At 38.1% G+C, this 27,316-nt stretch overlaps 1 protein-coding gene across 3 annotated transcripts in view; it reads right to left on the bottom strand.

Moving 5' to 3' along the window:
- Window positions 1–23,547, bottom strand: part of fam184b (family with sequence similarity 184 member B) — a 33,922-nt gene extending 10,375 nt beyond the window's left edge. The window contains exons 1-14 of one of the 3 annotated variants that reach the window (XR_007143535.1): window positions 23,150–23,546; window positions 18,594–18,773; window positions 17,838–18,485; window positions 15,745–15,880; window positions 14,435–14,586; window positions 11,601–11,864; window positions 10,004–10,099; window positions 7,687–7,866; window positions 7,422–7,528; window positions 4,603–4,720; window positions 4,344–4,517; window positions 3,156–3,372; window positions 2,295–2,425; window positions 1,994–2,160 (exon numbers count right to left, since the gene is read on the bottom strand). Coding sequence is in view for 2 of the 3 variants with exons in the window: in XM_047816384.1 (XP_047672340.1) it covers window positions 1,994–2,160; window positions 2,295–2,425; window positions 3,156–3,372; window positions 4,344–4,517; window positions 4,603–4,720; window positions 7,422–7,528; window positions 7,687–7,866; window positions 10,004–10,099; window positions 11,601–11,864; window positions 14,435–14,586; window positions 15,745–15,880; window positions 17,838–18,485; window positions 18,594–18,773; window positions 23,150–23,290 (2,711 nt within the window). In the remaining variant the exon portion in view is untranslated. Of the gene's footprint in view, window positions 1–1,993; window positions 2,161–2,294; window positions 2,426–3,155; window positions 3,373–4,343; window positions 4,518–4,602; window positions 4,721–7,421; window positions 7,529–7,686; window positions 7,867–10,003; window positions 10,100–11,600; window positions 11,865–14,434; window positions 14,587–15,744; window positions 15,881–17,837; window positions 18,486–18,593; window positions 18,774–23,149 lie in introns of all 3 variants that reach the window. The other 2 variants (XM_047816384.1, XM_027174430.2) reach the window with 2 other exon arrangements.
- Window positions 23,548–27,316: the final 3,769 nt, after the last annotated feature.

Raw genomic sequence — 27,316 nt, 5'->3', positions numbered from 1 at the left:
AGTCAGTAATTACAAGGATGTACTTGTGTTCCTGGGCTGACTTCGGCAGCAGCCCAACAGGGTCCATGCCAGTCTGTGGGAAGGTGCTTACGATAGGCAGTGGAATGAGCAGTCTTGGAGCAGGCTTCTGTTGGGCTGTTCACTAGCACTGGAAACACCGATGCTAGAATATCTAGACCTCGGTGTCCATTCCAGGCCAAACAAAACAGTCTTTTAGTTTCTCTAGAGAATTACAGGCCCTCAGATGGCCTCTGAGAGGCTGAGCAAGAGCCAGGCGCATAAAGGCACTGTTCTGGTGTGGGGAACCACCAGGAGGTTGCAGGGCTGTCCGCACCAGTCTGTGTGTTGGTACAGGAGCCCCTGATGCTCTAGGACCTAGCCCCAGATGAATGTTAGCCAATCATCCTCTTTATCCCACTTCGTGCTGAGCCATTCATCAGCAGCATCAAGACCTGGTCGTGGGACTCTTGGAGGGGAACCCTGGCCAATCGCACACTAGAAGCCAGCAGACCAGCAGGTCTGTGTTCGGCCACACCAGCTGTGGCCACCCTAGTGGTTCCAAATCTGTACCTGTTACCTATTAGCTTTATTTAATGCTGTATGTTTGTTTGGCTTAATCCATCCTACTGTTAAACATAGGACATTAAACTCATTATCAGTAATATCAGTTTTCCATTAACAAGAAGTGCTTTAGATGAAAGAAATCTAATATTTCACAGTCCTAGCTTCAGATCAGGTGCTGGCTGTGCATTCAGTATGATCTAGTTTTATGCTAATAGCTTGTTGAACAGACACAGTCTCTATGTTGTGAACTCTGAGTGACGACTTTTAAAATTTTGCTCCTCGTTTATAAATCTCGGAATGGTTTAACCCCCCTTATCTCAGTGAGTTACTGACTATCAACCTAATAGATCCCTTCGTTCTTCCAACCAGGATCCAAAGTCGAGGCTTAAGTGCAGGGGAGATCGTGCTTTTTGTATTGCTGCCCCAGGCTCTGGAACACCTTGCCACTGTCCATTAGACAAGCCTCGTCTCTAAATATTTTTAAGTCCAGGCTAAAGCCATTTTTATTTTCAAAAGCATATGGCTGATGGGATGTTTGTACGATTTTCTGTTTGTTTGTTGTGTGTTTTTTTTTCTGTTCTTAATGACCTAATGGAAAGCACATTCGATGGAAATTATTCGTGCTATATAAATAAATTGTCAATGTCATTGACTCATTGCAGCTAGAACACAGTCTAGGTTTAGCCCATTTGTCTGCTTCCTCTCATTATCAATGCTTCTTGGATGATGATTAACTAGGCCTGGTTAATGATTAACTAGGCCTGTTCTAAAACTATGTGTAAAACTACTAGAATTGTAATTAAAAAGAAATGCTGAAGAATAAATGATGAAGGTTAGGTTGCTACTAGGTTCCAATTACAGTATATAACCACTGTTGTGGAAGCAAGGTTTTCCCAGCTACAGTGGTCATGCTTAAAAACAAAACAGGTATTAAAATGGGAAGCAGCTGATGACAGAAACATTGAGAGAGATGTAAAGAAAAACTGAAAACCAGAAGTGACAAAAACACAAACATCCTGCATAATTACCTCTGAGTTGTTGTATTGCAAAGTGCTATCTAAATTTGACCAAACTATGACTGTTGTCTGCATCAGTGTTTGCGATATATTTGATGCATCCCCACAAGACGTAAAAGGCGTATGCAGGACTAGACTCAGGCGGTTTGCTATGGATGAGGTGTGGTCACCCTTAGGGGTAGAGTTTAATAAGGAACCACAAGTCAGATTGTGCTGAAACATCCTAGCAGCCACTTAGTGACACCCTAGTAACACCCTACCAACATCAGCAACTTGCTTATGCTGTAAAAATGCAATTTGAATTTCTATAGGCAATACACATATATAATTAATATTTCCTACTTTCTGCATCAATGCCAATATACTTCGAATGTAACAGACCATTAATTGAAACTTTTGAACCATATTCTGACCTTCTGCTGCTCTTTTGTTTGTGCTTCTTGCTGGTTTCTCCTTCTTTGTTGAGTTCATGCATTCGCTCTCTTAGTTCCTCATTCTCTCGTTTCAGCTCTTGTACCTCACTGCTCCTCTCATCCAGCTGCCTCTCAAGTGACTGTAGTCGGTTCTGCTGTTTCAGGTCCTTTCAGAGAGAGGAAAATGGTTCTTTTACCTTCAGTGTTGTATTTGTGGATACTAGATGCATTTATGTGGATCTATGATAAGCAGGATTCAAATTTACCTAGAGGTAGTTTTGCTGTGATTAGTAGATTTTACCTGTTGCAAAGCCATCATTTCTGTATGTGTCTTGAGTTCATTTTGCAGGTCTTCTATCTGCTTCATATGTCTCTGTGTGACCTGCCTGACCCATTCAGTGTGCTGTTGTGTTAACTCTGCTTTCTGCTTTTCTACACACACAGATTGGAAAAAAAAAGAAAGGAAGAAAGAGAGAAATACACACAAAAACACTATAAAACACTGCCAAAACATTTAAAGAAGGACATGTTAACATTGCATACACCATCAACTGTGGAATTATTGGTATCCTTTAGGAGAATGGCTCAACATTTAAGTTCTCAATGCAAAACCTTCCCTGTACAATATGCCCAGCGATTGGGAGAAAGAAGACAGATGATTGGCTGGCAAAGTTTTGTGACTGGGTCAGGATCTTGACAACCTGGGATAGCCTGTCCTCCTCTGAATAGAGGTACCAGTTGAAGTAGTAGCACCTTGGTATGGGAATGTTTAGGGAACAAATTAATAAATATGGGATTTAAAACAGTGTTGCAGACATTAAATTTTTTTACTTTAGCAGTTTCTTTTGTCCTGCACCTGCCAGAAGGTGGGATGTGCACACAATTACTTATTTAACAAATATTTAGGGAACCACCATGACTGACTATCTCAGCCTATTGCCACCAGGATCCCCCACCAAAATGTGGAGCTGAATGAATGAATAATTAAAGTTCACTGCTTAAAGATTAATGCCATTTTTAATGCTTAAACTCAAAGATGCCAATAAATCTGTGTACTTTGTAACAAGTAATTTAAATTTATTTACACTAAATTCTAATTCTAAAAATAAGACCGATCTTTAGGAAAAGTTAATGATTGCATTGTTTATGCTGTGAGGCTTACCCAACTGTAGCTTGTACTGGGTGTGAAGGTGCTGTCTTTCTGCCTGTCGTTCTTCACTTGCATGTTTTTCTAGAGCCAGTAAGGCATGCTGGTGGTTGAGTCTCTCTAACCGTAACAACTCCTGGTCTCGCTGATGCCATACTTTCTCATCTCTTTTTTCATCTTTTAACTCATTTTCCTTCACTGCTTCCTCATCCTCATCTTCCTCCTGTACAACCTATGACACACACAAAAACACAGAGAAAAAAACTAAACAGTTGATTTTACTATATTAAACAGCCCCATAGTAAGAAATTGATGCAACAAAGGTCAGTATACCTGTCCGTACTCAGATTTAATTCTCTGTATGTCTTTGTTTTGATTAACGTTCTGCCATTCATCAATTATTTTAGCTGTTCTTTGCTGAGAAACTGTCTTGCTCTACATTTCTCCCCTAAGGTGCCATTCCTGGAAAGATCACGTTTTTCAGTTTTACTTCTGCCAGGGTTCTTGAGAGTAGGAGTTGGTATAGATACACATGGTTGGACTCTTGACCATATGGTCGTGAATTTAAATCCCAGGACTACAACTGCTCAGATGTATAAATAAGTTTAATGTCAATTTCTCTGGATAAGAGCATCTTCTAAATACCATCAATAAATGTCCATCATGTTCTTTACTTAATCTTAAGCAAACTTAATCTTACATTTTTGTGCTGAAGACCAAGCATGATTTTTATCTTGAACACCTTCAATACAGGTTAACATTATGAAATGTCCTCCAGACTGTCTGAGCTGTCACAGTCTGACACAATCCATTTTTCTGAGCTAGATTGCACAATTAGTTCACTGTCAATCAATTATTTTTCATGTGGAGCCATAATAAGAAATTTCTGTTCACAGGTCATTTTTTTAACCACGTCCATGCAGTTAGACTAGATGGAAACCAATTGGACAACCAATTGGTACTCAGTTTCTTTTTTCAACGTTCACGTGTTTAACTTCTGTGTCAGGGATCAATTTGGTTGCATTGGAACCTGTATTTTCGATATACTCTTTCTAAAGTAACAGATATATTTTAGCCACCTATGGGCATCTATTAGTGTTATTATAAGTGGTTGCTAGCTGGTGGGTAGGAATTACAGTGAGAACAAATTGGTGAAAAGAATTTCTCAAATTATAGAATTATAGAAGACACTTTCCAATTTACCTGTAACTGCTGTTTGTCCTGAATTGTGGCATAAAGCTGGGCAGTGAGCGAGTTGTTCATTTCTATTGTTTTTTGGATTTCCAGTTTCATTCTTTCCATTTCTTCATTAACATGACAGTCCTCCATATCTCTTTCTTCATTGTTCCTCTGGAATAGTGCTTTTCTTTCCTCCAGCTGTAGGTACAGCATAAAGAAATTTACAGAAGGCAAAAAAGTATGTGTGTAACTGCGTGCATGCGTGTGCATGTGTGTGTATTACCTGTGTCTGTAATTCCTCAACCTTGTGTTGCCAAAGCAGATTAATGTCCCTGATCTCCTTCTCTCTCTCTTTCTGTAGGTCTGCTACATGATCGGAAAGTTGCTTCTCAAACTGCAACCTAAACAGTCACATAGTATAATGTGTTCTAATATATATGTACTTTCAATATAATTTTACTATGTTTTCCAGAATGTAATAATCTAGCAGCAGCAAAAGCCTTCCCAAAAACATTTGTTTTAAACACTAATCCCAACTGTCTTGTTCCTTCATTTATTATTTTAGATATTTTAGATTTACAGATCACTTTTTCCAACCTAATCATAATTGCATTAATCTCCCAAATACCAGCCACAGATCAACAATAATGAATTTACAGTCACCAGATCATAACACCATATGTGTCTTCCACAAATTCCATTTGCATAGGATGTATTTGTAGCATTCCAATTTTTCTTCATTTTTAAATAAGAAGCTGCATTAGAACCAAAAGTGGATGATAAACAACAGGCTTACTCTCATGGAACACCTTACTGCTAAGCTTGAGGGCAACCTCCTTTTTAGAGGGCTCCACTCTGTGATGCACATGTCTGAAGAAGAGCAACTACCCACCCTCCCTACCCCTCTCTTTGTATCCCTGCCCTAAGCTCTGTGGGGGATGCTGCTCCCCTACCTGATGCCACAACAGATGTTGCTCCAATTCCTGGTCGAATGGAGGATGGCACCCTGTCCCTATACCCTGCTAAGGAGGTTACCTCCCATCCTGCACCACCTTAAGTAGCAGCTCTGCCCCCTCAGTCTGTTGTATACACTACTCAGGCGACCTCGCTCAGGTGCACCTCTGCACCCAGCACCTCTGGGTGCATTGTCTGGGCTGACGACGCTGCTCTGGGTGCCTTGCTCAGGCTAAGGATACCCCATCAGGCTGCCTCACTTGGCTGAAAACCCCACTTTGGCCACCTTACTTTGCTGTGGACATCTCTCCCCCATTGGGCCTACTATGCTCCTCATTCCCTGCATGGGCCTCCTCATGATACTTGCGCCACCAGGTCTTGTTATCCTCACACAACCCAGATTTCCAAGTGCATTTGGATGTTGCCACCACATTTTGGAGGGGAGCTCTGTTACCGATTTTTGGGACCCTTTCCTGCCAGGCCACCAGATGGCAACCCTGTATAAATCTTTTGAACAGTTGTTTTTGTTTACGTTGTTGTGTGGATTTTGTTTCAAATCATGTCTGGTCTCTGAGCCTGTCCTGTCATTGGTTGTTTCCCTAATGTGTCTGGCTTATGCTCATGTTTTGTGTTATGTTTTGTGTTACTGTTATTGCATTTGCATCTGACTTCAGCTCTGACTTCTGACAATCAGAGCTGAGATAAAGTCTGTTTTATCTTCCTGACAATTAAGCCATATTAAGCATTGTGTTTAACTGCAGTGTTAATCTTGTCAAAACAAAATTGCATAAATAAATGTTCATTAACAAAGGTATAACAAAGACCAGTCAAAAATGCATATTATAATATTTAGATATTTAAATATTTGTTTATATTTATATAATTAATGATAGTTAAATTTAACAGTATTGGCAAAAATATAAAAAAGCAAATAATAAAATAATACCCCTATAGTAAATAATTTCAGTGATTAATCTATAAATATATATCAGCAGGAATGACCTTTTACAGTAAATTTACAGTACATTTACAGTAAATCACTAAAATGCATCCTATAAGTGAATAATCAGATTCATACACAGCATGAATGCCATATTACAACCTCCATCTGCAGAAAATGAGCTAAATTCACATTCATACATAAAATGTTTCACTATTTGGTTTAATTTGTATGTAGGCTAAATCTAAAGAAGTAAACAAGTTGTGTGTCATCGACATAGTTACTGATATTTGAATTTACAAGGATATTAAACTGTGAGAGAGTAATACCTCACTGAGTGAGTGGGTATAATGCTAGAATTGAACCGGACCTAGTACTGAGCCATGTAGGACACCAACGGACAGTTTGCAGCGGTGTGTGCTGTGTGCCATTCAGGAATTTAAGAAAAAAAACAGAGAAATTTTACTGGCTTGTATTTGCTGCTGTATCTAGTGTTGGCTTTTTAGGATCAGTATAAACCTGTCATCAAGGCATTTGATTCATGACCAAATGTGACGGTGTCATTTATGATTAGTGCTGCCTGATTCATGTGAACTAATCAATTAATCAGCTTAAATGGGGCTTCTAAATGAGAACAGATAAGAAACTTAATTTGCAATTACATACATCATATGTACATGTATATCTAATGTACATGTACATTACATTAAACAGGTACAGTAAGTGTGCTGCAAAGAAAATGGACTGCACTCATCGGTCCACAAGTTTCTGATATTCAGATATTCCTACAATAATTAAGGACAATAAGAGAAGAAACCTTGTATACAGAAATCTATTGATCACAATCACTCCATTAATTACAGGTGTGTAAAAATGACTCTTGAACACAAGGTATAATAGCACAAGCCCCATTATAAAATGTGTGCACACTTATGCAAAACATTTATATTAAAACATTTCTATTTGTTTTCACTTTAATTCTGTTGGTTGCTATATTACTACAGTTTTAGTTTGCATACCTTTTATATCTACTTTATCTTTTTCTAGCTCATTGGCTGGGTTATACACTTGAGCAACTTCCTGAAATGGCTGTTATAGTAATAAACTGAGGAGAAATATCAAGAATGAAGGGAACTGAAAAAGGACATGATCAGGCAACCTCTTGTTTTGCCTAATGTAAGGTAGACTCCTAATGACCATGCACATACCTTATTCTCTCCTCCATACTATAGTTTGACTGCTCTAGTACATTTCTCTCTTGTTTATGAGTGGAGATTTCCATTTGCAGTCGTTCTTTCTCCAAAGCAAAGTCAACCTAGAAGACAGCTTTGTTTATTGCAAATTGGATGGGTTCAGAGTTTAGAAAAAAGTATTACAGTGCTACAGTACATGCTTGAATGTAGCTGGCATTCAATCTCTCTATCTGGGTAGTTTAATTATTTGTAAATGGTGATGTGCATTTACAGTACATACCTGCATTTGCTGTATGGTATGCTGTGTATTTTTCAGTTCTTCATTAAGTCTCTCAAACTCAGAGTCACTCAAAGGCTCCAAACCAACAGTTTCCTTCTCTTTTTCTTGTTCTTTTTCTCTTTTTTGTTCCAGCTCCCTTTCCTCCTCCAATTCTTGTATCACTTCCTCCAGTTTACATATCTGCAGAACAAACATTTTCCTAGTGACAATGTCCTCTGTAAAAAGCACTATACATATTGAACTGAACTGAATTAATTATGAAGCTGTATTCTTCTCCAAGCTGGATAACAACTTTGACATTTTGAACCTACTGTGAGGATATGGAATTTTCATGTTTCAATGTTCATTTATTCAGTTCAACTCGGTTGTTTGTGAACAACATACATTGTCAGAGAGCAGCCTAAAAAAGAAATCTGGATGTAGACCAAGATAATTAAAGATGGCAGCAGATTCTTCTGAATGACACCAGACAGAGGGACTATAAATCATTACAGTATAGAGCTAAATTAAAAAGGATAAACAATTTTCATAATGGAATATCATTCTTTTATCATTATTCAGCCTGGAACAAGGGAGAAAAAAGTGTATACAATATAGCAATGTACTGCTAATAACGTATAACTATTTATTTCTTACTGGTGTCTTACTGGTAAGGCAGATTCACAAGAAATGAGACTGTGTCCTAATAATAATACAGTAATCCCTCGCCACTTCGCGGTTCAAGTTCCGTGGCCTCAGTGCATCGCTGATTTTTCAAAAATATTTAACGAAAAATAAAAATAAAAACGGTTTCTCAGGATGCCAGACAAAGAGAGAAACTCTCTCAGAGGCTTTGTACATACCCACGGGCACTCAGACAAGGCACATGATTGATTCCCGGCACGAGATCTGAGCTGATTGGCTGCGCATCATCGCATCCTCTCCCAGCTTCTTCCCTTGTTGTATCTCGCCACTCTCGTTCACGCTGTCAACTGTGCTGTCTGCTTCGCGGATTTTCACCTATCGCGAGGGGTTCCGGTCCCCATTAACTGCGATAAACGAGGGATCACTGTATCTTCAAGATGAAGTTAATTAATATGTAAATATTATTTGGAACTGATATTAAATTTGCTTCCCAGGTCTTAGTTTTAATATCTCATAATCAAGAGTTAACATCTTTTGAAGATTGTGGACTCTTGCCAGTGACTAAGGAGGAGGTTCAGTTTCAATTAGATCTTGCATAGAAAAACTCCAAAGAATTGTTACAGAGGAAAAAAATCTCATGTCAGCACATCAGCCCCATACTGAATAACCAGAATAACACCCTAATTATAAGCATATGTCCTTATGGGAGTTACATATCATATCAGATAACATGAAAGGTGTTGTACTACTTTTTTTAGTAGAGCACATGGCTGCTAGAAGGTGGGGCTGCCAGCAAATCCCTGTCAGTGTCATCTGGGGCTGACTGAGGCACAGTACCTGCTGTACTACATTGGGCGAGGGATTCTAAAGCCACAGGAAGAAAAAGTGAAGGCTGTTACAGAATTCTCCCTTCTAACATTAAAAAGGCAGGTAACATGCCTTTCTGAGGTTGACAGGATACTACTGAAGATTTGTGTCCAATTTTTCCTCCATAGAAGCCCAAATCTTCAGAGATCCATGTTTGACAGTTGGAACCAGATAGTCCAAGTTGTATGTAACATGCTCATTTTCTCTGTGTTGGCCTTCTGGGAACAGAAGCACTTCCCTGACTGCAACATAAGGGAAAATTCCATTGTTTGGATGTCTAAGATCCTCCACTATCTTCCTGAACTTGGTCCAGCATCGCTTGCTGTAGATGGACTGCATGTCAGGGAGCTCAGTGCGGCTGATGTGCTCAGCTGATCGCACCACTCTCTGTAGAGCTCATTTTCCTGCTTGGTGCTGTTCCTAAACCAGGTTGTGATGTATCCCATCATCATGCTGTCTATGATGCAGGTTTATACATTTCTAAGCACCATTGAGGGCAGTTTAAAGTCCTTCAGTTGTTTGAGATAATATAGATGCTGTCAGGCCTTCCTCGACACTGTGTTGTCGTGTGAGGTCCATGACAGGTCCTGCAAGATGTGAACACCAAGGTCCTGGAAGCCCTCCACACTCTCCACTCCAACAAAGTAAACTCACAGATACAAGCGGAATACATGCAAATGTCAACACTCAGGAGAGAACTGTAGCATTATGAAGTACTGCGATTGCTTACTGATATCTTATGATATCCTATTTTATTATTTTATAAGTTTTATGTAGATAATGCATTATGAATCACATATTCTTATACATATTTGCTTAATCTCACCTTCACAGCAGACAGCTGTAGTTGTTTGTGTAATTCAGCTTTCTCTGTCTCCCGGCCTTGTCTTTCCTCTTCTGCAGTCTTTTTGTATTCCTCTGCCTGTAGAGGGACATGGCCACAAATTCTGAGTGAGAACTGAAACGGTTATACCTATGTAACTTTTTATATAACACTACAAAAATGCAGGAAAACATGTATACATGCTTTTTTTATGCATAGCTAGTGTGGTTTCCATTGAAACAAGTGAAAAATGCCCCTGGATGCATACATCCACATGGGAGCATGTATACTTCCATGGGGCATCCATTTCATAACAGTTCCCCAATATGCCTTGCTTGTCCTCTTTCACATTTTATTTGTCCTGTTAGAGCATCTAGCATTTGTTTCTTGTAAAATCTATTGTTAAATCTGCATCATATTGGTTCTGGTTTGTGAGACTAGATAATGAACAATGTTCAGTGTCAAAACTGTATCCCTGTCAGTGAGCAGACTTTTCTCATTAATTCAACAACTGTACTCTCCTCCATGGAAAATTCCTCATTTTCGTCACTTGTCCCGCCAGAATAAATGCACTGCTGTAGAAAAAAACTCCCTGTTCTTCCTCACACACCTGGCCCATTGTGGTTTCAAGGCCTTTCTCTCTAAATTCCAATTTTGTCAGCATCTGATCACCTGAGATCCATATTGGAGGACAATCCGCCCAAAACAAGCTTTTACTGCTTACTGCCACCAATACCTACCTGACTGTTCACACCATAAAAGATTGTGCAAGTTCTGAATCAAAGTCACGCCTGATGATCTTAAATGGAATAAAAAAATTTAGAACACTTTTCATTCTCTCATCTTTTACATTATTCTTTGCTCCAGCTCAGGGTTTACCTGCCTACAATGCTGTTTCATCTCTATGTCACTGAAGACAGGCACATGGCTGCAGGAGTCTTGGCCCAAGAGCATGGTGGTGATTATCATCCAGTAGCAAAGCTTTCTAAATCTAGTATCAGATGCTGAAAGAGTTGTCCTTTCACACACACTCACACTACATGTGCTGCATCAGTTTTGTGGACACCTGACCTTTGGCTTTCCTCTATAGTTTGGAAAATAACTGTAGGGATTCAACAACGAGAGCATTAGTGAGCTCAGGCATGGCAACGGTTTGGAGAAGGCCCTTATATAAGCTTGAAGCACCACAAGATATCTAGCCCAATTAAATACCTACTGTACTGTATTTTGACCAACTTTTTATACAGCATTTTCTACCACCCTAATTAGGACAGAACCTGAGGGGACATCTTCTGGAAGTGCAATGTTTCATGCATCCTGTACAGTTCCAGAGAATAAGATTGGAATCTATGCTAAAGATGGTCTGGCAGCTTATGATGACAGAAATTACTAGTGCAATTTATGTTTTCCCTCATTACAAGAGACTTGAAATGCTACAACATTCTTTCCCTCCCTGCAAAGCTTAGCAGAATATATTTAAATCGGAATGGGAGAATTTGGAATTAAAAATTTGCACCTAGATGTAGTTATAGTGTACAAATATGACAACTGCTTGAGTATGACTGCATAACTCTTGACTACACAAATCAAGTTGTTGTACCTGCTTTCGTTCGTTTTCCAGTGAGGCTTGTGTTTGGCGCAACTCGCTGGCATGTTTACAGATCAATTCTTCCAGTGCTTTCCTTAGTTTTTCTTTAAGGCGGACCTTTTCTTCCTCCATATTTTTTTGTACTCGTTTCTTTTCCTCCTCCAACTCCTGTCTGTAATTTGATCGTTCTTTCTCCACCTCTTGATGGAGGCGTTGAATCTCCTCAGCATGAGCGCGCTGCAGCTCCAGGCGCATGGAAGACAAAGCATCTGCATGCTAAAACACACACTCCAAAGTTAAATAGCATATACAGAACATTGTGTATACTACTTATATACTATATATATATATACACGAGATATGATATGTTAGTTAAGACAAGTTTACAATAAAAACCTGTTCAATGTGTGCACTACAGTATAGTTATTTACACATATGGATAAGTGCTTGAGTCTTGTACATAATATTCAAAGGAAGAATATGTATTTAATTAGTAAACTTCCAAAGACTACATGTATTTTGAAGTAAATTATTTTAGTTATAAGGCGTTTCATAATAAGTAAATTATCTTAATGCTGTCTATACCTTGTGAAAACTACCTTGACCAACCATAGGACTGATTTTCCATGACACATCCCCAATTAAACATTATATTTAGTCTGACTGGTTTACACTAATAAATAAAAGATTTGTCTGTAATTAAGTCAAGTTCATGTTTTGCACTTTTTATTTTCATCTCTGATATTTTAAGTTAAATCCGATTAAAAAAAAAAAAACTTATTCTACTTTCCTTGTATCTTCAGTATACCAGGTGTTGTTTGTTCATAATTTGCTTTACTGGAGTTTCCACAGAGTGGTGCAAGCGGCTGCTTGAACATCAAACCAACATAGTCATGAATATGGTTGCAAATTTCTGGGAATTTTTACTTGCTGGAAACTTTCCATGGGAATTAACGGGAATATATGGGAATTAACGGGAATATATGGGAATAAACTGGGAATTTAAAAAAAAAATAATGCAGAGTTGCCTATAACAATGAATTTAATGTAGTTAAAAAAGTCTTGCAGCATAATTTTGTTTATAACAACAAGATTTAATGCAATTTAAGTTGAATTTGTACCGTGCGTTCCTCAGGGCAAACCCCCTGCATGTACTTGCATTCTTCCATAACATGCACAGTAACACTTTATTTTAGGATCATTTAACTAGTTTCTTATTAGCATGAATAATAATAGAATATAGGCTATTTATTAGTACTTATTAAGCACATATTAATGCCTTATTCTGCATTAACTTATTCTACATTGTTAATGGTACCCAATACCTAAACTTAATAAGTACCTTACTAACTCTACCACATGCACAGATAATTTGATGACCCTCCCGCATACACTCACTCACCCCGAAATAAATAAAAATCAGATTCCCCTCCATTTTCCAGGCCTTGACTACCACAGAAACAGAGACCTAATAAGCTTTAGAAAGAATCAATTAAAGTTGTACTTACAATTAAATCAGTCAAGAGGTCATTTTTAAAATTTGTATTACCTTGCATGCATGTCTGCTTATGACCAAAGAAAATGTTTATTTATGTTTTTATATGATATAGTTTATGTACATTTCCCTATATTTCCAAATAATTTCCATAAATTCCTGTAAATTCCCGTAAATTTCCATAAATTCCCGTAAAGTTTCCAATTTCGAATATTTCCAAAATTCCCCAGATTAAATTTGCATGGAAAGTTTCCGGAAATTTACCGGAATCTTTCCGCCCCTTTGCAACCCTAGTCATGAAGCAGAATCGTATGGCTTTCAATCAGGGGCGGTTCTAGGCCTTTTTTAGGGTGTCTTCAGCCCCCTGTCTGTGATCTCAGCCACCCTAAAACTAAAAGTATAATTTTTACTTTCATAAATAAACAATAAAAATTACGTTAAAATGCAGGACATGTCGTCGATAGGAAAGAAAATTATTTATCAGATTTTTTTTACTTTGCTTTTATGTGCGTGCATTGTAGTCTTTCAAAAGTGCGTCTTCAGCTATCTGCTTTATAAAGCTGTCTGTTTTTTTGGAGAAGCACAAGAACACGCATCATGCACGTCAGTCAGAGCTATTTATCTATAACGTTATTCGGCGGAAAACCGCAAAGATGGCAACCAAAAGCAGTGAAATTTCACTATTCTTATTACCAGAGTCGATAGCACAAACAAAATATTAATGCAAACAATCCATTCAATACTAAATTAAAATAATTTATTGATTTGGTCTTTGTCTTGTGAATATTTTTTTTATTAATGACTGCATCATTGGACACACTGTTCGTAGAGAATGCACATATACTGATTTGATTCAAGACTGGCATCATTACATCACGCATAAAATTTCGGTGTCCACTTTTGCCATTTTAAAAAATACCATAACTTTTGGCTTACTATGTAGTCATATAATATATAATATAAAACTCTTCTTGTTTTAAATTCTCACTGAGGGCTAAAACCCCACTAAAGATGAAATCCTAGAACCGCCCCTGCTTTCAATCAATGATGAAATTGTAAGACCTAGTGCTGTTTTTTCCATACCTGGACTAAGTGCTTTTGTTTCTGAATGGGCACAATTACTTGCAGCCACAATCCAAAATATAGCAGAAAGCCTTCCCTGATAAGTAGAGGGTATTACAGCAGCAAAGTGGGACAAATTCTGAAATGGGATGCAGTATGCAGGTGTGCTTTACCTGCATGTGGATACTGTTCACCTCTTAGAGCATGTTCCAGTGTCCAGGCACTATTTTCCTAATTGAACAAGTTTCAGTATGTGGTCAAGATGAATATGTGTGGTGGGGGGGATTACCTGTTTGAGCATGCGAGCATGATCATTGGAGCGGCCACTGTTTTGAAGTTCCAGTTCTTTGTTCCTGATATTGAGGCGACTCAGCTGAGATCTTAGTTCCTCCACTTCAGCAGACACCCGCACTTGAGAGGAGCTTTGGTTCATCAGTTCCTCTAAAGAGTAATTAAGAATTGTGTCAGTATTACCGGAACCACTTTGAGAGTGAAACACAAAGACATACCATAAGATATTGGTTCTCAAACTTTGTTGGACAGTGACGGCAATTTAATGGCACATAATTGTCACATCTTCGACCAATAAATAGTCAATTCTGTAGCCTATAAATAGTTGGGTTCATGTGTAGCGTCAGAAAATTGAGCAGTGGATGAGCTCACCTTGTCTCCATGAGATGTGTGGGTAATGTATTGTTAGCCAAGGGTGCACCAGGATGATGGGTTGTCATAGTAAGGAAATGACAAACAGACTGGGTTCCTCCCTATGGAGCAATCCCACTTGGAGCTTAATGAGTGTTGTTAGGTGAGTGATTCTGCCCTTGCCAATGGGTTTATTGTAAACTGCTGTGATGTGGATGAGAGAGAGCAGGGAATCACTTGGAGGTGGAGATCATGGACCAGTTGCTAGTATATCAGATTAATTTGAATCCACTGGGGCTGTAAAACCACATGTCTGGTTTGAGGTGAATATTTTGACTGGTAGTGAGAAACTGTGGGGAATGTTTTGTATTCTAGCTGGTGTTCTTTGGCAAAAAACATGGTTAGTCCAATTTGCATAGGTACATGAGCCTCGTAGAAAGCATTTCCGGGCTGCTCGATAGTGGTGGGAAATGCTCGGGGTAACATGGAGTGTGGCTGATTTCTAATTAAATTGCTGAGTCTGATCACCAAGTAAATGTACTGTTAATGTACTGTAAATGTTATTTAAAAAAAGTGAACTGGTGACCTAGGAAGTGACTCAAAATGATCCATGGACTGAGATGTTACATGTAAAAAATACTGAGAATCAATTACATTTAAAAAATAGTGCTTCGTAGTGAATAAAGTGAAAATAGTGAAAATAGTAAATATATATCATTGAATTGTCTATGGAAATGACACTAAACTGCAATTACAGATTCACCACTTTTGAAATCATTTTTAAGAACAAACACTTTTGCATCATCTATGCTGCCTTGTAAAATGGAGCGGAGCTTACAGTACCTGCCCTGCTTCTTGCTGTGCACTGAAAAACATGCATTTCCACTGCCACACCCTGCACAAATGTTTTATGTACAGTACCTGTGGTCAGTTGGACAAATGTTTTTTATTGCTTACCTGATTTGTTTTGTAGTTCATTTTCTTGTAGTAATAATCGTTCTTTAGCTACGGCTAGCTCCTCCTCTGCTTTCCTGCTTATTATTTCTGCCTCTGCAACTCGATGATGGCAATTTTCCAGCTGCTCTTCTAGATCCTAAAGCAATATGAGAAAATAGTACATTTGATATATTTTAGTTAATGATGTGTAGTCAGATGAAATGTATTTGTATACCAGGGGCGGTTCTAGGCCTTTTTAGAGTGGCTCCAGCCCCTGTCTGTGATCTCAGCCACCCTAAAACTAAAAGTATAATTTTTACTTTTATAAATAAACAATACAAATTACGTTAAAATGCAGGACATGTCGTCGATGGGAAAGAAAATTATTTATTAGTTTGATCCAAGAGCGATTTTTATTTTTTTTTACTTTGCATTTATGCGCCTGCATTGTAGTCTTTCAGCCGTCTGCTTTATCTGAACGGAGAAGCTCAGAGTCAGTCAGAGCTGGAGGCATTTATCTATAACGTTAATCGGCGGAAAAACGCAAAGACGGCAACCAAAAGCAGTGAAATTTCACTATTCTTATTACCAGAGTCGATAGCACAAACATAATATTAATGCAAACAATCCATTCAATACTAAATAAAAATAACATTTATTGATTTGGTCTTTGTCTTGTGAATATTTTATTAATGACTGCATTCATTGGACACACTGTTTGTAGAGAATGCACATATACATGAACTGATTTGATTCAAGACTGGTATCATTACATCATGCATAAAATTTCGGTGTCGACTTTTGACATTTTAAATAATACCATAACTTTTGGTTTACGAAGTAGTCATATAATATATAATATAAAACTCTTCTTGTTTTTAATTCTCACTGAGGGCTAAAACCCCACTAAAGATGAAATCCTAGAACCGCCCCTAATGTATACCTATTTTGGCAGTGACACAATTTTTAGAATTTTTCCTCTGTAGACCACTACAATAAATCTGAAATTAGGCAATCAGTATGTAAATGAAGTGTAGACTTTCACCTCAAGATTACAGCCACCCTATTTGCCCTTTATTAACCCTGGACCGGATTCGTGTTTTTGTCTGCTGTTTAGATATTTGCTGAAAGATTTTGTATTCAATTTTGTTCTATTTTTTTATTTTAGTGACTGTCTGAACATCTGTTTGGTACGTTTATAACTGTTCATTTTTCTCACTCCCTGTCACCTGTTTGTTATTAAACAACATCTGCACTTGCATCCAATCATGAGAGTCTGGGATGCCATTCATATTAAGCTTGAAAATAGGGAGCAAATACTTAAAGGTGCCCTTCCACACGAAACCGATTTTACTTGTAATTTTTTATATGTGTTAGGTCCATATGTGTTTGTGTTGTGTCAGGAATGTAAAAATGAACTGCTACCTCCCCGGTCAGCTCTAGCCACTTAAAAGAAATAAGAGGAGAAATCAGGTCAGTTAGAAAAGCTGCTCAGAGTGACGTAGAAATGATCGAGCTCATTACTATTCATGAGCTCTCCCACTTGAGACCACACCCACAGAATTCGTGTAGCTCAGTGAGTTTCCTATACGGCAAGGATGGCTGAACGTCAATATACCTGAAGAAGCCATTCTGCCGCAATTCCAGGTGATCGCAAACAAAGTTCCTCTAGCCTAGGCTACTTATTGCGCTGGGTGAATGAATAGTCATGCTCTCATATCCAAGCGGTTAGCCAATCGGAGCCAAGCAGCATAGCTCATTGAATATTAATGAGAACTGGCGCAAATCGAGCTGAGTCTTCCTGTAGGCTTTCTATACCACACTAGAATGGCTTGATACAAGGTAACCAAGGCATTTTTTCCACAAAATAATGTTACAGAGTCCATGGTAAACTTCAGACATTACCACAAAAGTAATGAAATACGTGTGGCAGGGCATCTTTAAGAAAAATAACTAAGTACTCCATTAATGCTTGAAGCTCTGTCTGTGTGTGTGTGTGTGTGTGTGTGTGTGTGTGTGTGTGTGTGTGTGTGTGTGTGTGTGTGTGTGTGTGTGTGTGCGTGTGTGTGTGTGTGTGTGTGTGTGTGTGTGTGTGTGTGTGTGTGTGTGTATACCTCTATTCTTGCTTGCAATTTACTGCTGTGTCTATTGCACTCGATCAGTCTCTCTTCTTGGATTTGTTGCTCGGCCTCTGCTTTCTTCAGTCTCTGTTGCAACAAGGAATTCTGGAATTTGCAGTTCTCTTGCTCTCTCTGCTGCCACTGGCTTATGTGTTCATTGAGGCTTTGCTGTAAAGCTTTTTGTGCTGCTTCCTGCTCTTCCCTTCTTTCCTTCTCTAGAATCTCCATTCTGTTCTTCCACTCCTCTTTCTCTGTCCCCCACTGTTCTTCTAACCTGTCTTTTTCTTTCTCTAGCGATTTGAGTGCACTTTTTAATGTGAGCAAATGTTTCTCCAATTCTTCTTCCACTTTCTTCCTTTCTTCTAAATCTCTCCTCTGTTCCATCTCTTTCTTCTTGTCCTCTTCTTCTTTTCTCTTTGCATCCTCCTCCCTCTTTCTGCTGTTATCCTCTACTTGGCGTAAGTGCTGGCATTCTTCCTCTAGGCTTTTTTTTTCCTCCTGAATTTGCTGAATTAGTCGGCACTGGTTGTCTCTATCCTTTTCTAGACTGTGGAAGTTTCGGCGCAGATCTGCAACTTCTCGTGTTAGCACAGCCATATGCTCAGCATGATCTGCCTCAGCCCTCTGTTCCCGTGCCTCTACCTGAGAAATAAATACCAATGTAAATCCAAGCATACATTTATTACTTGCCCTGTGGCATATCACATGTGAGTTTACAGATATGCATCTATATATGTATGTATTTTCAACCTCTTCTACTGTGGCCTGTAGCTCTAAGAGACGAGCCCTAAGGACAGATGTGGAATCCTCTCCATCCACATACTGACTTGTGGTTGGCTGAAAGTTGTCGGCTGTGTCTGTGGTAACATGCAGTAGCATTTGCAAAGTTGCTTCCTGTTCCTCATTCCTGGTGTTAAGAGAATATATTACCTATAAACATAAACAACAACAACAACAACAACAAAAATTTAAAAAACATCATAAAACCTGTCCACAGTTGGTAAGTTATCAAAATAAATTTGAAGAAATTTATGTTGAAGAATATGTTTTCTATATCAGGTATACAAAATAATCAAGTTTTATAATGACCATGTTCCATCTACAGTGGTGTGAAAAAGTGTTGGCCCCCTTCCTGATTCCTTATTTTTTGCATGTTTGTCACACTTTAATGTTTCAGATCATCAAAATAATTAAGATATTAGTCAAAGATAACACAAGTAAACACAACATCCAGTTTTTAAATGATTGTCCCAGTGCACAAATGCTAAGATTTTCTTCCAATAAGTTCATGTAGCGACACATTATGTGCAGACCACTAAAGGTTAGCATAACATTGCAGTGGTATGTAAATTAGCAAGGTTGATGTCCACTGCTGTAATATATTCTGGCCCAAAAGCAAGGTGGCATGGCAATATAGGTTACATCAGGTTACTGATGCTGAACTGAAGGATGTCCAGGGGGTGTTCTGAAAACAGTGTAGGCTTTTAGATAATTTGGGCAGTTTTGAGAGAGTGGTGCATCCCACTTGAGAAGGTGCTGCTCTTATATCACATAGGCCATGTCCACACTAACGGAGTTTACGCCTAAAAACGCTCAGCGTCCACATTATCGTTTTCAAACGCTTTCCAAAAGTTGCTCATCCACTGAAATGTGTGAAAATGCTTACATCTTCCTACTGCGCATGAGTAAAGCTTCGATCTGCGTCATTTCTGCTAGGCGTTTATTTGCTTTCGACTGCATCACATGACTAAAATTGCGTCATAGTATTCAAAAGCCTCCGTCTTCACAGTCCACACTAAGACGCGAAGACACCATTTTCAAATTTATCCGCTTTGGAGAGCGTCTTCCAACAGCTACGTTTTCGTTGACGCCGTCTCAGTGTGGACAAAAGGCCAAAACGGAGAGAAAAATATACGTTTTCAAATGAAAACGTATTAGTGTGGACATGGCCATAGTCTCAATACAGGCCTAGTTAATATGTGACAATCCAGAGCCAGGCCAGGGAGCAGACAAACAGCTAAACCAAGCATCTGTTAGCTGCAATAGTGTCTGTTCCCTGAGCTAAACAAAGATGTAGAAACGCTCAAAGATTGTTGCTCAAAGATTGTTTTCAAAGATACTTTATAATGAATGCACTGCCAGTACCACTGACCTGAAACTAGGACTGTTAAACGCCTAAAAACCTAGACAGGAAGTGCATTTGAAGTCTGTTATACGTAACCACAAATAAAAATCTCCGACCATTATCTCATCTCATTTAAAACATGTCTTAAACATAATATATGAACTTTGCCATGTTACCATGTTAAATGTAAATTTACTGTACATATGCTATGCAGAAAGGATTATCAGTAGTCTTCTATAGTATAGTACAGAGTCAACATTTTGCAACACTGTAGATAATGCAGCTCGATTTATAAAAAAACTAATTAGAGAGGAATAAACTAGTATCTTAGCATAAACATCATACATGCACCTTGAAAAAGAACACCTAAAAATTTACAACATCAAACTAAACGGGCGGGGGGCACGGTGGCTTAGTGGGTAGCACGTTCGCCTCACACCTCCAGGGTTGGGGTTCGATTCCCGCCTCTGCCTTGTGTGTGTGGAGTTTGCATGTTCTCCCCGTGCCTCGGGGGTTTCCTCCCCCGGTACAAAGACATGCATGGTAGGTTGATTGGCATCTCTGGAAAATTGTCCGTAGTGTGTGAGTGTGTGAGTGAATGAGAGTGTGTGTGCCCTGCGATGGGTTGGCACTCCGTCCAGGGTGTATCCTGCCTCGATGCCCGATGACGCCTGAGATAGGCACAGGCTCCCCGTGACCCGAGGTAGTTCGGATAAAGCGGTAGAAAATGAGTGAGTGAGTGAGTGAGTGAGAAACTAAACGGGCAGTACGTTAAGCATTGTGAAAGGTGAGCCTCCAAAACTACAGAAAAACTGAATGTTGCTAGATCATCATATCTCTCAACCCTAATTACAATACTAATCTTGAATTTTTATTTAATACTGCATCAAAGTTAACTAGGAATAAAACCATAAATTTCAAGATTAAAACCTAAAATATTAAACGCAAAATTCAGACTATAAATTTGAAGCTAACCCTGTAGATAACATTATTACTATTTCAGATAAGTGTTTAAAATGATTTTTACAATCTTTGAGAGATTTCACAATTTCACTAACCTTGCATGCTAGATACTTTATCAACACAAAAGATAATGGCAGAAGCAATCAAACATTCATTTTAAATATTTAAAATGTAATTAGTACTTTTAATTTTAATTAAATAATTACTTTGTTATCAGCTTGTACATGGAAGTGGTGACTTCAATCTGCACACCAAGGTAAAGTTTGGTGTGCCACAAGGTAGTGTTTAGGGCCCAATTTGTTTATTTTATATCATTTGCTAACTCTGGCTAAAATTATTTATAAAGATATTTTACCTTCCATTATTATGAGGTTGACACAGTTATATGTTTCAACAAAAGAGAGATGAGATTCAACAGCAAAATAAGCTGAGGAATGTGTAAAAGGATGCTGGATGCTTATTAATGTTTTCCCACTTAATTCTGACAGAGCCAAAAATTGTACTAGGGCCACATGCAAAAAGAAGGTAGCTTTCTAACATAGTAACTCTGGATGGCTTTTGTTTCATCACATTACTGTAGTCTTTCAGCTGAAGCTCATGTAGATATTAATAGAAAAGCCTTCTTTTATCTCAAATATACTTCTAGGCTAAGAAATATACCACCCCACTTCCCACACCACACCACACCACACCACCTCCAACACCACACCACCCCACACCACCCCACACCACACCACACACCACACCACCCAACACCACACCACCCCACACACCACACCACCCCACACACCACAGCATTGTCAGTTGCCTGCATTACCAAGCCGTTGAGTCATTCTGGTGTTTGCTTTCTGTGTTCTGACCAAGATTTGATACTGTTTTCTCGATCTTGTGCTTTTTGGATTCTGTGTTTTGGATTTGTTTACCTCACTGATCGCTCTTCTGGTTTACGAACTTTGCCTGCTTTCCTCTCCTGCCTACGCTTCACGTTTTTGGATTGTATGTTTGTGTTTCTAAATAAATCTCCGCACATGGATTCTACCCCTTCTGACTCAGCTGCTTAATTACAGATGCGTTCCCTTTTGAGTCTGGTTCCTCTAAAGGTTTCTTTATAATATTGTCTCATTAAGCTTTCATTTCATAGCAATAAATGCAATAAATCTCATACACATTGTGCATTACAATGTGTATGAGATTTATTGTAATGCACAATGTAATGCACAATGTGTATGAGATTGTGCATTACATTGTGCATTACAATAAATCTCATACACATTGTAATGCACAATGTGTATGAGATTTATTGCATTTATTGCTATGAAATGAAATAAATGCAATAAATGCAATAAATCTCATACAAATATACAATCATTAAATATATGGCTCTGAGACATTAAAACTATCATTAATACAGAAAATAGTCAATTACTTAATTAAATAAATTGAAATTCATTTTAAATTTAGGGATAAATGTCTTCAAACCACAGATTTAAGAGTCCTCTTTGGTGCACAGGGGCATTGTAGTGATACTTAAATTGTTTGCTTTGCTCTAACCACTTTTATGTCAACTACTGCAATATTCATTATAACATGGTTTAACAACTTGTGCCCTGACATTTGACCTAGCATGTTTACGGTGGTGTTGTTCCTTTACCTAAATGTAATGTTTTTTGATGTAGCATGTTATGATACAACAATTACATATGATTTTGGACATTTTCCAGTTTACCAGTTTAGACTATATACAATCAAGACCTGCAATAACTTACCGCCAGTTTTGAACATTCTCAAGGAGAACAACTTTTTTTTAATTATGAGACTTATTTTATAGAATAAAGAACTTTCTTGTGTTTTCATTCAACCAGTTTGTGTCTCAAACCTTTTAAACTTTTTTAAATTAGACTTTTTTTAAAATAATAATAATAATAATAATCTTAAACTTGGGTAAAGAACTGAAATTTAGAACTGTTTTTTTTTTTGATGGTTGAACGTGTAATTTGTCTGAATTTTGTTAGCAACTCTTTCTAATGATTTAGCCTTTAGCCATCTGTATGGGGAAATCTACTGAAGCATCATCACGATAACTTGCACACATAAAACAATAGACACTTGCGTATGTATTAAAGTGACGTGTGAATGTTTGCATAAACACAAACAGATGAGTGAGAAGAGGCACCAGTGACGTGCACAGTGACCAGACTGAGCAGTGTTTTTGCCCTACCTTTGTAAGCTGCGCGATTTTCTTGCACATTCTGGTGTGCATTTGATAGTCGTAAAGCTCTTCTTCAATGCTAGAGAAGTCAGCAGCGGTCCCGTTACATGCATCCGGTGGCAGGCTCATCTTCCACGAGCTAGACGTCATAACCCTGGAGCCAAGGCTTCCTTTAGAATATCCTGACAAATCACAAATGCGCTCCTTAAACCATTTCTATGTATTTCAACGTGCTTATTTTACCCTCAAAAGCGACTATAGCGAACAACATTCAATGACAAATCCTCCGTTGCTTGACCCCAAATACCGGGTGGAATAAAAGTCTAATTCTATTGGTGTAACGTTGCCTCTCTCCCGCCCCACGTCGCTGTACAGAACACGCAGCAACGGCGTGCGCGCCAGAGAGGCGCTTGTACACGCAAGGCGGAAATGGCGTGACTTTATGGAAGGCCAAAAATGTGCATCATGATTAACACGTTTTCACGTCTAAGCATTTTTAACACATCGTATTAAAGCAATGGAATACTATATATATATATATATATATATATATATATATATATATATATATATATATATATATATATATATATATATATATATATATTCAAAATAATAATAATAATAATAATAATAATAATAACAACAACAACATAATTATAAAATAACAATTTATATATATATATATAAAATAAAAAAACACTTACATATGTTATTATTATTATTATTATTATTATTATTATTACTTATAATAATTATTTATTGGTTATATATATATATATATATATATATATATATATATATATATATATATATATATATATATATATATATATATGTGTGTGCTTTTCAATTATTAGTTTTGGCATATTTACACTGTATGTTAGTATTATTGGCACAAAATAATTGTACTCTTACTTAATTACTTCTCAAAGCCAGTAATTGTGTTTTTTATAACAGTTATTTGGGCATTTAGTAACTTGGTTTTAGCAACATCAGTTCAGAAAAAGAAAAAAACAAACAAGTGTCATATGATCTGTGGTAATCTTCACAGGCTAATACAGTATGGGACTGTGGTAACCTAGTGGTTAAGTGAATTTGAATCCCAGGTCCACTGAGCTGCCAACACTGGGCCCCTGAACAAGGCCCTTAATTCAATTATATATATATATATATATATATATATATATATATATATATATATATATATATATATATATATACACACACACACACACCACACACACACACACACACACACACACACACACACACACACACACACACACACACACATGTATATATTGTTTACTGCTTATGTTGTGCTCCATAGTATTGATAAAATGTTACCTGATGGACTCAGTGGTGAGAAGAACAGAAGAGAAGTAGGTCTTACAAGCTAAGGAGATGTTTTCTCTGTCTTTTCTTGGTCAGAGGTCAGGAATTACGAGTTACAACCTCTAGTCAAATGCAGGTTATGTGCAATTTCTCAGTAGTTTTTACACTTCTGCTTGCAGTTACAGTAATTACTACAAGGATAAGATTTACTGTATATTCCAAGCATTTATGAACCCTATTGTCCTCAATTTAATAGTTTTATATTGGGACCTTCCAAACACACTTACACAGGCACACACTTTTGTATCCATTTTTTCATGTAATACACTAGTGTGGTTTGATTATCAATATGTATCTGCAACACATTGACATTATATACATGGATATGTGAAAAACCAACTGGTGATTTACTGGTAATTCCCAACTGGTTATTCATACAATTGATGATTCTCCCCATTTCTTAGTGTTCTAGCCTGAAGACTGTTTTTGTCCATGCAAAATAAAATCTTACAGCAGCTGAGGATTGGCAGAAGAGAAGGCAGGTCAAGGCGTAATCAACAGGTCCAAGATTGCCCACTAGTAGTAGGCCAGTTGGTCAGCAACTGCAGTTTGCAAGGACAGCTGTGCATTTTTCTCAGGGAGTGAGTTGCTGTTTATACCATTGCACCCAACAATGAATTGGATAAAGTGAAGTATGTCTGTTGTGGCCACTTTTAGCTTTTAACTACAAGAGTGCTGTTTTTAAGTGGGTCAGCCCCTGAACCTCCTATAATTTCACATCATGTAAGATGTAAGATGTATACTGATCAGTCATAATACTAAAACCACCAAGACATTAACAGCTGATATTTTTAACATGGTAATGGGTGGCAGCATCCAAACAAACCCCCCATTTCACCAAAACACTATATGCCAATGATGCCTCCAGATCTGATCCTTTTGTTACAAAAAAAAAACTGTTCATAAAAGGCTTGACTAAATGTGTTTTAGGCTGGACTTAAAACGTGAGACTGTGTCTGAGTCCCTACTCGGCTCCCTGCCTACTGTAGGTCTACCAACCTTTACCTAACCTCCCCCTTGCCACAATATATATATATATATATTTATATATATATATATATGTAAAATATCAATAGTACAGAAGCACAGGCGTGATTCCATCCACTTACCTTCCTCTGCTCCACTCAACCACACCCCTGCTTCCACACTATACTTTCTTAAGGTTACCTGCTATGCCAGGCACCCTGACTCCCAATATGTATGAAACCAGTGATTCTGGAGCCCCTAAAAAGGCTTGGCAAATTTTACATGCCTTAAGCTAGTCAACTATATACAGAGCTCTTTCAGGATTCTCAGTGGGTGCTCAACGAGAGCAAACTTGATAGACATGCAAAGTGAAAAGGGTGCCCCCATTCGGCCCACTGTGAGGGAGATTGAGGTAGCGAACACAGACACTACATTGCTCTCAGTGTCACTAAACCCTTTCTAGCATCTAGATACACACTTCTGGTAGTGGTGGCTAAAGCGGTTAAGGCTCTGTGTTGTTGATCAGAGGATTGCGGTTCAAGCCCCAGCAATGCCAACCTGCCACTGTTGGGCCCTTGAGTAATGGCGTGCTGTATCATGGCTGACCCTGCTCTCTGTTCCCAACCTCCATAGATGGGATATGTGAAGAAATAATTTCACTGCGCTATAATGTGTGCTGCAAAAGTGAGAGCTAATCAAAATACAATTAACACAAGTAAAATTACTGCTAACAAGGGAGAAAGAATAACTGAACATCCTGAAGCCTACACACTGGGAAAGCTTAATGTTTACCGTAATATTGATCTCATACCATTTATAAATATGGGCTGAATATTAAGAAGGTCCGAATTGATTTTCATCTAGTTGCTGTCCAAAAGCACTCTGTGAAAAGGCAACAGGAAAATGAAAAAATTAATGGCTTATCTACTGACTACTGACAAAAGTTATTGAAAAATGGGGAACATTAAATGATATAATTTAAACCCTGAGGTGACCCTGCAGTTAAAACCAGGATTTCTGTCCAAGGGCATATCACACTCAATCTATTGGAATTTAGCAATCCACAAACGTCAGCTCACAGAGTGTCTATTTTTGTGCCAGCACACTGTCCTATTTTGACTGCACATTGGCCATCTGATCCTCAGAGAAACTATCCATGTGACACAGAGGAAAGATATGAGGATCTCCCTTGGCCCATAGGATGGTGCACTGCATCATGGTGTCCCATATATTGACCAGACTTGGGCCACTCCCGGAGAAGTTAGTAGGAAAAACAGCTGTATTATCTGTTTAATCTGTATTATTATTTAAAAGTGTATGTTTAAGTTCTAGAATTAAGCATTCAAAATTTACATTGTGTTTATTTCTCATAGAAGGTTACAAGCATACCAGAGCTCATCTCCTGTTAAATGTAGAAGGATGTTCAGGTCAAGCTGCCGTTCCACACAGCCAGTACAGTAGGTGTTCTCTCCAACATCTCCAAATACAAGCCAAAGATAACAGGTTGTGCCAATGTGCTCCTTCACGAACACAGCAGTAATTGCAAGCAATCTGATGTTATTACAACTAGGAATATAAACTTGTTGATGACATGCATTTCTAGTATAGCTTGCTTGAGTCACAAAGGCTTAGAGGTAAAGCAGATGCTGATTTTAACTCATCGAACGCAGCCTGTGTAATTCATCACAAAGGTGTTCAACGGGACTGAGTTCAGAACTCATAACACATTAACATTTACTTGGCAAACCATATCTCTATAGACCTTGATATGTACACAGTGCAATCCTGCATCAAGCATAGATAATTGAATCT

Source organism: Tachysurus fulvidraco, chromosome 7 (assembly GCF_022655615.1).
Source record: "Tachysurus fulvidraco isolate hzauxx_2018 chromosome 7, HZAU_PFXX_2.0, whole genome shotgun sequence".
NCBI lineage: Eukaryota > Metazoa > Chordata > Actinopteri > Siluriformes > Bagridae > Tachysurus > Tachysurus fulvidraco.
The sequence above is the reverse complement of the archived record's forward strand: the minus strand, read 5'-3'. Positions and strand labels throughout refer to the sequence as shown.